Source organism: Asterias amurensis, chromosome 7 (assembly GCF_032118995.1).
Source record: "Asterias amurensis chromosome 7, ASM3211899v1".
NCBI classification, from domain to species: Eukaryota; Metazoa; Echinodermata; class Asteroidea; order Forcipulatida; family Asteriidae; genus Asterias; species Asterias amurensis.
The window spans coordinates 20,344,889-20,358,963 of record NC_092654.1 but is presented as its reverse complement, the minus strand read 5'-3'; the positions used below and the strand labels follow the sequence as shown (position 1 = coordinate 20,358,963).

Below are 14,075 nucleotides of genomic sequence, written 5' to 3'. Positions count from 1 at the left end.
CAGTTCTATTGAAGATGATGTCCCTCCTAACCTACTCAATGCCCCATCCCTGTTATGTATGGAATACCCTGAATATTGACTAGAGTTTGCCAAGTTGTACACTAAACTACTAGGCTTACTTATTCCTGATTGGCCTGACTGACACAATCTCTGACTAACTTTCATATTAAACAGCAAGCTGCCAGAAAAATTATGATTGTCCGCCCTTTCTTGTCCTTGTGTACCTGTACTCATGCTTTGAGAATGTTGGTCCGTTATACCCCGAGTTACGTGTAAAGGCCATGAAATATCCTGACTATTAATCTGTGGGATGTTCGCAATTATTGGCCCTTTATACATACTAGATGTTTGAAACCTTTCCGTATTCACGGTACTCGTGTTACCTACTAGCGTTACTGTTGGGGCTGTACTCGTGTTACCTACTAGCGTTACTGTTGGGGCTGTACTTGCCCCAGCATTAGGTCTGAAAATGTAGCGACTCACCCGATTTGCCCGGCTAGTAAGCCATCGGCTTCACCACTCTCTGTAGCCGCCCATCTTCGCCCTCCTCATCAGGTATCACTTGGATTTCTTCAATGCGGTTCCCACTTCCAGCGAGTTGCCAAGAAGGTACCGAATTTTGCGAAACTATACAATCTATCTTAACTCCTCGGTGGCAGAATATTCAATGACGGTTCCCAGAAAGACAAGCACCCTTTCCCCAAATGCATTGCTTTGGTTGGTTGAAAAGAACAATGGAACCACGTCTGAATGCGCCCTGACAATCCCAATCGCTTATAGCCCCGACTGTGCAACCTGACTATAATTATGCATATTTCCTGGTGTTAAATCGGTTTACTGCGTTACGCATTAAACCCTATTATAAGTAAGGTTATTATTATTCTTATTATAAAGAAGGTGTCAACAAAAAATAGTGTCCACTGCCTTTAAACAAAAATAATCGTTAATGCCTGAAATTCTGTTGTCCTTCTGCAGCTTTTATCGTGTGTTGGTGTCCCTTCTCAGTCTTCTACACACTGGATGCCTTTGGAGTGATCTTTATCGATGAAGCAAACCTTAACACTGCATTCCGTGCGTCAGCCTTCATTCAGAACTTACCTTTTCTCAACAGTGCTATCAATCCTTTCATCTATGGAATGTTTAGCACTAATATCTGTCAAGAACTAAGGTACGGTATACAACATGTAGGGAATTTAAATGTTCTTTTGTTTTATAACATTAGAACAAAAATTGTGCTTTGTTTCATTACACTTTAAGTCTCGAAAATTAATGTCTATCCATATTTGCATAATTTTTGTTTTATTATCCCTGTGACTCTTGAAACTTTAATGATACCTACAATCCCGGCCAAAATGCTTGGGCAACCCCTATTCACTTCCCTTGACAGCAACCATTCTCTCCCCTGTCCCCGCTCAATATTGATTGGACCGCAGAAGAAGACCCTGCAACAAAGAGAGAACCAACATTGAAAGGGGGCAGGGGGCCCAACGAGATATGGCCGGGATTGTAGGTCATGAGGTAGCCTCGTCATTATTAATATTATGTTAACCAAGTGAAAAGTGTGTGGCATATCTTTTGTTATTTACTTGTTTGCTAGATGATGAGTTGAGATTACAATGTGGTTTTATTATTTGCCAGTGTGTTTTTCTTGATGTAACTGTTCTGCTCGGGTATTACCTGAAAGGTAGACTAGGGTCTACCTAGTCTTGGTCCCAAGGTGTTCCAGTTGTGTAGTCACGCAAACCGTGTTCTGATAGCGGTTACCAGAATGCAAGTGCCCTCCAGTTGAGAATGGTTCGTTGGGTGATAGCCGTTTATTAGTGCGCGAATAGGTTCTCGTGACTACACAGCTGGAGCGTCTTGAAACAAGGACTTTGGCCAACCTAGTTAAAAACAGAGGCAGGCAGATTTCCGAGTAGATTCCCCGAGTGAAATGTCATTACACTTTTATTTGAACATGAAAAGCTACGCCCGTCTGCACGGTTGCAGACAATCCTGTTATTTTGTACGAATGATTGTTTTATAATAGCCTTGGATATTTCGTTTGATTGCTATCTTTATTTGTAACTGCTTCGTTTTTAATGGGAGACTTTTAGGACACTAGGTGGCAGCAGATTTGCAATATGTTTTGTTTTTGTAATGTTTGTTTCTTTCCGCTTGATCAGATCTGCTACTAACCAGTCACCCCGTTCTTAGGTCTCGTAGTGGGTGTGTGTATGTGTAGAAAATGCTGATCTTTGTTTGCGTAAATCCGTTTCTTTGCTTTTGACTATTACTATTGGAAAATGTTGTATTTATTTGCTGTGATGTATTTATCTTTAATGTTCGTTCTAACCTAAGTTTGTCCACAGTATATACAATGGAACTACTCTTTAATACTTAAAGAGTTAAAATTGTTTTATGTTCCCATAGCTTTGTGTTGTTGGTACCCTTCCTTCAGATAGATCATCTGTTGTTGGGAGACTTTTGGAACACTAGGTGGCAGCAGACTTGCACTCTGTTTTTGTTTTGGGGTGTTTGTTTACTTCTGCTTGATCATGTCTGCTACCACTTGCCACCCCATTCTAAAGTCTCCTACATGTTTATTGCTGATCTTTGTTTGCCTTTTCTTGCTCTTGAATATTCTATTGTACAACTTCATATTTATTGGTGTGCTTTGTTTTACTTTGATGTTCGTACTAACCATTTTTTTCCCCTACAGTGTTTAAACTTCTCTTTAATACTTAAAGAGTTAAAATTGTTTTGTGTTTTGTTGTTGTGGCCCTATTAAAGCTTTCTTCAGATATATCACCCGTTGCTATTCTGCGTTCGAGTGGTAGTCACTTATGTTAAACCACTCATGTTAGTGGTGTAGTGGTAACCATTTATGTCAGTGGTAAACCACAACCATTAACCTAGGTTGTAACCACTCATAGGAGTTACCATTTGTGTTACTAGTAACCACTGATTTTATAAGTAACCTCTGATTTTAGATAGTAGCATTTTATGTTTGATAGTAACCATATACGCTTGACAGTAACCATTTTTAATGGATAGTAAACACTTATGTTTTGTAGTAATAATTTATGTTGATAGTAACCACTTACGTTGGTAGTAACCAATTATGTTGGTAGTAACCATTTATGTTAGTAGTATAGTAACCATTTTTGTTACTTGTAACCACTGATTTTATAAGTAACCTCTGATTTTAGACAGTAGTAACTTTTGTTTGATAGTAGCCATTTATGCTTGACAGTAACCATTTTTGTTTGCTAGTAACCATTTATGTTAGTAGTAACCATTTATGTTAGTAGTATAGTAACCATCGTTGTTACTAGTTACTACTTATGTCATAAGTAACCTCTGATTTTAGATCACAGCCACTTAAGTTTGCTAGTAACCATTTATGTTTCATTGTAACCCTTTATGTTGATAGTAACCATTTACGTTAGTAGTAACCATTTATGTTAGTCATGTTCTCTTTATGTGCTGGTCTTTGTGTATTTATCTCTCTCAGAGTGATCTGAAAACTACTATTTCTACTTAACACAAAAACTAGACGATTCAGCGTGATCAACTGGATGGCGACGAAGTTGCGTTGCTGTAAATCATGGCGGCCCTCCAGGTACGGACGCTCTACTACACTGCGGACAGACACTAACCTGACGGACATGTCTGAGGGCGCTAGTGGCACACACCGAGGACACACTCGACCATTGTACGTGTACACACCGGGAAGGACGAGCAACAGTGATCACTCCAGGGATCTGTCCAATAGTGCTATGTAAATACCAGCTAGCACAAGGAGCAATACCTGTCGTGGCAGTCTGACGCCACTTGGCTTATGTATGACTAGCGCATGGGCCGTGAGACCAATACCTCTTACCACCATGTTTTGTCCTGGCAACCTAACGCCATTGGGCTTATATAGAAAGTAAAACGGCCTCAACGGTGAACGTTGCGACCTAAGGCAGTTTAACACTATTCACATGTTTTTATCCGCGAGGCAAAAAGACAGGTGCTTTTTTTTTCAAAATCAGTAATTTCATTGGACATAACGATTACATTGGATAAACTAGCAGTGACGTAAGCTGTCAAACGATAGTTTGGGTTTGTCCGAAATGAAATTTTGAAGCTGCACACGGTCGTCTGCCTATGAATGTAGGTGAATTGTGATTATGGATGGCGGTAATCACGAGCCGTGACGTATGTTCAGGCTAGTTTAATATCTTGGCACATACCGATTTGCGCCCTCACACGGTATTGTTCTACCATGTTAAACATTACGTCTGACTGCTGCACTCTTGGTGGTTTGATATGACAGATGATCTTGCCCGGAAAGAACCTCTGCTGCCCTCACGTGGTTAGCTTGAAAAAATCCGTTTTACCATTCTTGAAAATGCAAACTTGCAAGAACAGACTAAAATAATGAAAATAACCGAAAAGCCGTAAATTCATACAAAACAAACTTTAAAAACCATACCGGTATTCGGTAAAGGTTTATTCGTGAAAACAGGAAGGGAAAGGATTCCCACCCTAAAAAATGACAAACGTGGAAATGTCATGCGCTTCTTTACGCATTCGGCAAGTACTAAAAGTGTAAATTAATTGAACAAAAAAAAACGTGTCCATTTATTGGAAACTTTATTTTAAATTTGGTCAAATGTATTCGACACTGTATTTTAGTGAAGCAAGAAAAACTGTCATTTTTAATTGTGATACAATATTGTATAATTTTTTTATTGTGATTTCAAACAATGATCTTGTTTTTGTTTTGTTTTCGTGAACAAAGTACAAAGTATTAATATTGACAAGTAGATTTTTGAGAAAACATTGATTATATAAAATACAGCACACAAAATATGTTGAATAGCTTGATGTGTACTGTAATTTTCACTCCCATTCAGTGCTTATTTAGACCGTTTCAAAATGTCATAATACAGACTTATTTTCATACACTCATCCGATCAGTTCATTTCTTGTTTTCTTTTCTCTTTCTATTTGTAAAATTGTTGTCGTTACTCATATTACTCGCATTAAAGTTTGTGTTCTTTTCATTTCCAAAACTAAATGTTCCAATAAACTTTGACGAGATGTTTGACTGTATGATAGTTTTAGTGTACAATGTTGAATGGTTCTACAAGTCTTTGAAACAATAACATAATAATTTGAGAGGTAAAACACGTTTTAATTTAACTAATACGCCAACCGTATCACTTTAATCTAATTCACCATGTTATAACTATACCAATGTTTTACAATACTCTAATCTTCATATCATGACGTGATTAATGTCAGGTTATTATGCCTATTTTTAATAATACTGCGGATATAAAAGTTAACAGTACAACTTATCTATGAAGGAGTATAATTATAAACTTACTATGAACATTAATTTATCGAAAGTTGTGGTCATCATTTTCATTATGAACAGGCGAGGCATACCATAATAGGCAGCAACGTTCTGCTCAAAGACTACCACTTTTGGGACTTGAATTATAAGTTATGTGCTTCCCTGTACGATTTCCATTTCATAGAGCTGCTAATTTTAAACACACCAAAAGGTATGCTAACCTTCCGGTGCTTAATGCACGAAAATGAATGCCGTGACATTACAGCATATTAAGCGTATACAAAAAAACTCTTCAACTATAAGAAGGGAAAAGAAACTCTGATTAATTCAGAACATAATTTACCCACTTTAAAATGGAGAAAAATTTAACAAATTTGCGTTATGGAGTACCTTATAAACTGAACTTGAAACTGAAGTTGAAACTTCACAGCGATGTGTTTTTTAAAGGTGTACCCTGATTATGACTAAAACTTAATACTGAATTTAGTCATATAAAGTAGAAGATATATGGATTTTACGAGGAAACATACGTGGATCTTTTTGGCAAGTTGAACTTAAAATAATAAGCATACAAAAATAATGATAAACAAAAACTACTTTAAAAAGCCAATCAGGACTGGGGCAACAGTCAATTCTTATCGTATACTTCCTTTAAAGCTGCATCTGATCACCATCCACAACAACATGACTTTTTTTTCTTTTCTTTTTTTCTCACGGTCACCTTGTACTTATTGAATCAAAGTGTAAACAATTTGTTTTCTCGATGGCATATAATTAACATGATGTTTTCTAACATGTTAGGTAAAGAAATAACATGGAATCGTCAGACATGCAACACTAAGCCACGGGAAATTGAAAACTGAAAATATTCGTTTCCCCAAAAATGGGTTACACTTTTGATATAGCACCCACAGCCGCGACCCAAGTATTAAATGTGCATAATACCACTTTGATTAATTACGTCAAAATAAACAGGTTTGTAAATATCAATAGCATTTTGATAAAGAGTACGGGTGGGGAATAAATACGATTTGTTGACCCAAAACGGATCAACAAAACTACAACAACTACAACAACAAATGCTATAAAATTGAACTCTTGTGGATTGACGCCGTCATGTATAATTTGTGGCAAGTTTAATGCAAATCGGTCGAGACTTGTGAAGAAATAGAGGGCGTACTATGTACCCTCCTAGTCCACATATTATTCCCACAAAAGCTCGGTCGTAATAAAGGGTTAGATATAGTAGCATCGTTTGTAAATGAATTATGTATATTGAGTAATCATATATAACTATTTATAAAAGCCTTATCAACGAAGGCCAAACTATCCAATATATATGTTGTGTAAATTAATTATATGATATTATAATAATATACAAGTAAAAGTGGTTAACTAACTTCAGTTCAGTTAGTTTTAATAGATTTTCGGAATACACCTGTAACAAAGCTACCATAAATTTACATATTAAAGTAAATGGCTACATACATAATACATTAGTTAACTTGTGTTACGTGTTATTATTACTCAATCCTCATTTCATCACATCCACTGAGCGCAACATCTGATCAGAAACTTATCCCAGATTATTAGATCAATGCAGCACGAAATCAGTTTGCAATTTTTGCTTGTCCCCTCGACTTTAATTCAATCTAACATTCTTGAAATCTTTCAGCAGCTGAATGTTTGGCTCAACTTATTTTATTGTCTCCTGTGCACAACATTGGCAATCATTACGCCCATGTTGGCACCATTCCAAATCCTCTAAGTCTAGGGCCCTTTTCGGAACCATGGCTTCGGCTGTGGATTCGGCTTGAGGCTCCGTTCTCTCGTCTGAAGCCCTGAGCGCGTAAACGCAAAGCACGTGCAAATTGTCACAATAACCGGCGGGGCCAAGCTGGCCTGAGCCGAATCCAAAGCCGAAGCCGTCGTTTCGAAAAGGGCCTAGGTATGTACAAACATCCAAATAATACAGTGTTACCTACCTTTGAAGACCCGCAACTAACCATAGATGTGTTCAAGCAAAACGATCAACACAGATTTTATAATTTCGAAACCATTTTGTTTATAAAGTTTTTCCTCTATATATTTACTTGTTTTTAAGATTTACATTTTACAAAATTAATAAGCTACTTATGCAAACCATTCTCTCTCACTCGTTTTGATCACGTCTGATTATGTTTTCTCTCTCATGTCTCTTTGACTTCCATTCAACAATTCCCTCAACAAACATTCAACTTTTCCTTTAATTCCCCATTTTCCTTCAATCATCTCCTCTCTGCAGTTTAGGTTAATGAGTAGCTGAAACGCATGCTCAACCATCCATCATTACCAACATACACATTCGTGTTAATCAACGCCCTCTTGTGGGGACATTAAGGAAGTCCCATGGTGATATTTTTTTAAAGATTTAATTAGTATAAGATTTTTTTTTTCAAACCACAGTTGAATTACACAAATAGCGAACATCAAGTAATGAAGTTGGTGTCCTTTACGAATACACAAACTATAAGACAACTATACCTAAACCAACATGACCGCAGGTGGCAGCAGACTCGCCAAGCAAAATCCGTCGCTATCGATAATGTGCGCATGCCCAGAATTATGCGCCATCATAAATTTATATCAGCCCATTATTTGTCAACACTGACAATAAAAAACACCTCAGCGACATCCCCCCCCCCTCTCTTTTTGTAGTAGTGAGATGGTTTGTGTTGAAAAATAAGAGGCTTTACCATAAGCCTGCTACACAAAGAACAGGGAGGTCTGTATTTGACATAGGATATTACATTTTGTGTTATAAGTACATGAGTGTAAATTTCTGCCACTCGAAAGAGAAACAAAAACATCTCAGAGACCTGGTGGCACACCCCACCCCTTTTTTTTTTTACTTAAAGGGATTGAATCCCACGTTTGATAATGTCTCAATTTGTTATTGGAGGATTGATTTATTTGTACCGTTTTCAATTCAATTCATTTCATCACACGAAAACACGCGAAAGGTGTCTCCTTTATACCCATGCATACCATCATGGTGCTCAACCACAACATATTGCCATGGTATCGATGGTGGTACATTTCGGTAAAATTTGGTGTTCAAGTCGTATAACAAAATTATGTTTGCCTGGTATGTAAATTATGTTGGTATTGAGAAGGCTTTGCAAAATGTTTGATTATAAACCAATATAGAACTCCAGAAAGATCGAAAACGCATGACAGTTTTATTAATAAGCAGAAAAGCCATACTCCGCAGCTAATTTTCGGCCTTTGAAGCACGCCCTCAAACGACGTTTGGACGGAACATAATCTAACATATACCAAACACATCAGGTTATGTTCACTCATAGGTAACCGTTCTGATATTACGCTATTTAAACGTACTATTCAATCTCGTAAATCCGTGAGAAACGAATGACCAAGAAGAACATGTTGTAAGCAATAACCGGGATTCTATCCTAAATTCTCTGTTATACATTTTTGTAATTCCCTTCAGCCCTTCATTTGCAAAGGTCTGGACAGCGATTATATGCATGGAATTTCTATTGACATTATGAACCATTTATTAACACATCCAGTATACAGATTTTGACATTCAAATAAAAAAGTAATGATCAATAACATCGTGACTGTACGGTTTTCTTTTAAGAGTGCAAACATCTTTTTCATCTCAAACTGCTACGTAAAATCAACTGTAATTGCAGTGGATTTTCAAACATTTATAAGTGACCCATTATATCTAGTTTTGATGTGTTCGTGAAAAAAAAAATAGAATTTGCTTATTTGGTTTTCCCCCCCTGCAATGCAAGTTTTTACCAAAACGACTTCAACCAGATATTATCAAGGATGGAAGGTGTATTTAATGTTTTCTGTTGATGATTAGCACCAGTTCTGAGCGTACACTCCTTTATCATATAACAGGCTTGGATTTTCATCTTTGAACATGTTGAAAGGGCAAAGCCATTTTCACTTTGCAAAGGGCACTTCCATTGGAAAATCTTAAAGTCAATGCGAGATTTTTGAAGGGCACCAAGACCAGGGGCAATGGCCATGGCCTGCGTGTAATTCTTGATGTTAGCTTACGCATTCGAAAAGGAAAAATCGAACTTATAAACGTCTTTGAAGAGACATACTGGTGGTAAAATATGGCTGTGCATCAAAGAATAAGTTTGAAAAATATTATTGAATTGTCAAAATCAACTCGAAGAAAGTTTCGAAAAATAATTTTAAAATTACAAAAACTAAGTTCCAATGGACGAGTTGCTATAATGTTTCAGCAAAACTGTTCCAGATTACGCCTCATGTGAAATTGTACAATCACTCACTCTAAAACCCATTGCATTCAATTAGTAGCTATTACGAATATCGATAGTAAATTAAACAAAGCATTTCAAATATGTATTTGTTGCTCATTTGATCTGGAGATGGAAGCTATAGCGCCCTCTCTTTCTTGTTTATCAAAAGCCACAACGAATCCCCTATAATCATTTCAAACTAAAGTTACCTCTACTCAAGAAATACAAGAGTATAAACCTCACACATTAATGCTGATGGTTGCTTGGTCAATATTGTTCAATTGTATAATAAGCTTGACAGATATGTCCCTATATAAATATAATTATAATTAATAACATCACATGTATAAGCACGAGTATTATTATTTTCTTCTTTTATCAAAATCTTACGCGAAAGTTTAATGATGTCACTGATGTTTTCTTTCCTGTGTATATCAATATTCTGGGTTTTTTTCCACTGCCTTAAATACAGTGATAATACTACTTCAAGGCCGTCCTCTTAAAGGCAGTAGACACTATTGGTAATTACTCAAAATAATTACTACCATAAAACCTTTCTTTGTGACGAGTAATGGGGAGAGGTTGATGGTATAAAACATTGTGAGAAACGGCTCCCTCTGAAGTGCCATAGTTTTCGAGAAAGAAGTAATTTTCCACGAATTTGATTTCGAGACCTCCGATTTAGAACTTGAGGTCTCGAAATTATCCATCTAAACGCAAACAACTTTGTGTGACAAAGGTGTTTTTTTTTTCTTTTATTATTATCTCGCAACTTCGATGACCGATTGATCTCAAGTTTTCACAGGTTAGTTAGTTTATGCATATGTTGAGATATACAATCTGTGAAGGCTAGTCTGGACAATTACCAATAGTGTCCACTGCCTTTAACATATTGTTAATATCGTAAACTCAGACCTCTCCGTTGATACTTTCCAAAACAGAAACAAAACATTAGTAAACAAAATAATATAAAATAAATGAAGAAACACTCGTTTTCAAAAACCAATCGGACAACCACACTATGTTTCAGTTGTTTTCAATAAACAGGTGACTTTACAGAGATAAAAATAAGGTAAAAATAATGATGACCAAACAGAGGTAATTGTAATACAAAGGTTTGATAAATAAATCCATAAAAACAGTAGCGGCTGTAAATAGAGAAATTCATGTTGAGTTCTAAACTCATGAGTTCTTTTACAAGAATGACTTCAATAAATCCAAGCCAAACTAAAACCAAATTAAGCCGACAGTGAGCAGACATGGCAGCTGTTGCTATGATCATTTTCGAACCGGGGGGGGGGGGGTCTTGCCTTGCCGGCATTGCATTCCATCCGGAATCCAAAGCAAATCTTGCTGGAACAACCGTGTACATAAAACTAGTATAATCGTTGTCTCTGGTCTACATGTGAGCGGAAGCAGTGCCAGTTGTAGACACGAAGCGACTCGACGTTTCGTCGTGGTGAGTCTTATCGGATGCAAGACCATTATCTTGCCGTGAAACTTTCAAACAGCCAAAGGTCTGTTTGATATCTCGCCCGGCGTTGCTGGAGAATGCGAAGTAAATCCAGGGGTTGATGCAGCTCGTCAGACTGGTCAGCAGAAGCGCAATGGCAAAGAACAAAGCTGTCACACAAAAATGAAAAAAAAAACAGTTATGTCATTTAAAAGTAAACATACATTTGGATATCGCGGACTGGAACCATGTTTGTGGTGTCTTAACCTATGGGAGCCCGGTCTGAATCCTACCAGGGGCACTTGGTGGTTCTCAGTCCCTGCTTGATTATGTCATTTAAAAAGTAAACATACATTTGGATATCGTGGACTGGAACTATGTTGTGGAGTGGTCATACCTCTGGGAGCCTGGTCTGAATCCTACCAGGGGCCCTATCGGGTTATCAATCCCTACTTGACTGCGTGGGTTTTCCCTCGAAAAACTTTCACGGTTTTCCTCCCACATCTGGGTTTTCCTGCTTCATTGTATTCTCACTTCTCGTTTGAGAGTTTAAAGATATATAAAAGTCCAAACTATACACGTCAGGTCTCAGTCCATGACGTCACACCATTGTAAACAGCAGTTAATGGTGTGGCGAGATAATTTAGACACTATTTTTACTTAGAGCGCAATTAATTTCGGTAAAACAAAAAATGGAAGAGGGTGAATTACATTCGCAAGATAACGCCTGGTACAACGTTTCGAATAACGTTGAATCACTACAAGCTTCAAACCCGTTCATGCACTTCGTAGACAAGTCTAACGTCATGCGCAATGTGTCTGGCACGTTACTAAGACGTATACAGTCCATTAAGGTAGGTTTGATTTTTTACCATCTTACCACCGATTTTCATCAAGTGGCTAATGATCAAACCATTGTTTGTTAGGGTAAATTAATGTGGTCACCCCCCCTTTTTACAATAGATGAAATGCACATAGCGCCATCGACCGCCATATTTGATGACAAACAAGGGAACAGTGACCACGTGTGTAGACACTGCGCACAACTCTCAACCAATGATATCCTTGCACGCATACACGTGCCATCTAAGATGGTGACCAATGAGGTCATTTGCAATTCATCTATAGAAAAGGAAACGCATAAATTACTTACAGTCAAATGAAACTGTTGTCCATACTGACAACATTTGCGCAACGAAAAATGGAGCCCACGTGACCACATAGACGGTTACTATAGTCAGCGTCATCTTGACCGTCTTGATCTTCGCACGTGACACCTTACCGGCCGCCCCGTGACGTCGGTATTGGACCTGCGTTTTCTGGCTGGACTCCTTCTTGGTGACCGTTGGTTGTTGCATCTCAACATGGTCTGGATTCAGTTTGTCCGTCTCGTCGTCCTCCCAGTTGTTATTCTCTTTCTGCGGTGCTGGTTGCTGCGGTGTCTTGGTGTCAGACGACTTGTAATTCTTGCCCATGTTCTTCCAGACGGTGAGGCAGATCATACCGTACATGGCGGCCAGAATCAGGCTGGGTATGACGTAGATAGCCATGGTGAAGAAGGTGATGTAAGCCTTCACCCCTGCGGAGTTTTGAAAGTTACCTCGGCAATCCATCCACTCTTGATGTGAGTTCGGGGTGCGATTTTTCAGTTTGAAAAGAGCCAACTGGGGCAAACTGCAAACCACAGCTATTCCCCATGCTATGAGCACCATAACGCGCATGCGAAACGTTTGGTTACGTCGCAAACCCATTAGAGGATGGCAAATGGCAAGGTACCTGTCTATTGCAGTCATCACCAGGATATACGTGGATAGATAGACAGGGAACAGTTGAAAATACTTGACAAGCCTGCAGACAACATCCGGGGCGTAGAACTTGTACGTAATATCCCATAGCATCTGCGGCAAGGTGTATAAGAAAGCTACAGTCAGATCCGCTATGCAAAGGTGTATGATAAAATAGTGCATACGCGACAGGCTCTTGCGTCTACGCCAGAGAACTGCAATAACAATGGTATTACCAAAGATTGCCAGTACGAATATAGAAGCTGTGATTAGGACCTCCACTATTGCGAGTTGTTCGTCTCTGGTCGGAACGTATGGTGTTGACGTTGTCATAAGTCCATACGTCGCATTGCCCTCTTGTGATATATTACTTTCCATTGTATCGGTTCCCACGACTGGTACTCGAGTTGTCAAAACCTGCGAGGGCGTCATCTTCCCTACAAAATTCTCAAAATAAAGACGAAAAGGGTGTTCAACTTGTTTTGTTTGCGGCAGTTGTTTTTACTAAGAAGCCATTGCTTTGCACATCAGTCACGCGACAATAAAGCAGTGTGGGTTATTTCACCTGAAGTGTAAACGATGGTTTCTCTCTGTCCAACAAAGAATGTCTGCAAAGAAAAGACAAGGCAAAACAGTTTTGTTTTTTATAAAAAGTCCTGTTAATTGTTGTATAAATTCGACTTAACTCGGGAAATGACTGCAGAAGGGGAATTCAAAGGAAAGTATTACAGTAATGTTTCCCCCTGAAACTTCAATTCAAAGTGATTATAAGGCAGTTGACACTATTGGTAATTACTCAAAATAATTATTAGCATAGAACCTTACTTAGTAACGAGTAATGGGGAGAGTTTGGTAGTATAAATGAAAACATTGTGAAAAACGGCTTCCTCTGAAGTGGAGTAGTTTTCGAGAAAGGAGTAATTTTCCACAAATGTGATTTCGAGACCTCAAGTTTAGAATTTAAGGTCCCGAAATCAAGCAGCTGAAAGCACATAACTTCGTGTGACAAGGGTGTTCTATTCTTTCATAGGTATGTCTCGCAACTTTGACGACCGATCGAGCTCAAATTTTCACAGGTTTGTTATTTGATGCATATATATTGAGATAAACCAAGTGGAAGACTGATCTTTGACAATTGCCAATAGTGTCCACTGGCTTTAAACTACAATTCTTATATCCCGTGCAGAGTTCTCAAAATCGCAGCTAAATGTATT

The 14,075-nt window shown here is 38.1% G+C and overlaps 2 protein-coding genes across 5 annotated transcripts in view; one reads left to right on the top strand and one right to left on the bottom strand.

Annotated features, from left to right (window-relative positions):
- LOC139939875 (neuropeptide S receptor-like) overlaps positions 1-10,825 on the top strand; it is an 89,197-nt gene extending 78,372 nt beyond the window's left edge. For all 4 annotated transcript variants that reach the window (XM_071936033.1, XM_071936029.1, XM_071936030.1 and 1 more), the window contains 2 exons: positions 976-1,168; positions 3,539-10,825. In XM_071936033.1, coding sequence (XP_071792134.1) covers positions 976-1,168; positions 3,539-3,767 — 422 coding nt within the window. In that variant the 3' untranslated portion in view covers positions 3,768-10,825. The remainder of the gene's footprint in view (positions 1-975; positions 1,169-3,538) is intronic.
- A 192-nt stretch (positions 10,826-11,017) lies between these two features.
- Positions 11,018-13,337, bottom strand: LOC139939952 (oxytocin receptor-like). Its single transcript, XM_071936121.1, has 2 exons — positions 12,231-13,337; positions 11,018-11,247 (listed from the first exon to the last, which is right to left on the bottom strand). Exons 1-2 carry the CDS (start codon positions 13,291-13,293, stop codon positions 11,024-11,026), a joined length of 1,287 nt encoding a protein of 428 aa, XP_071792222.1. The 5' UTR covers positions 13,294-13,337; the 3' UTR covers positions 11,018-11,023.
- Between the last annotated feature and the right edge of the window lie 738 nt (positions 13,338-14,075).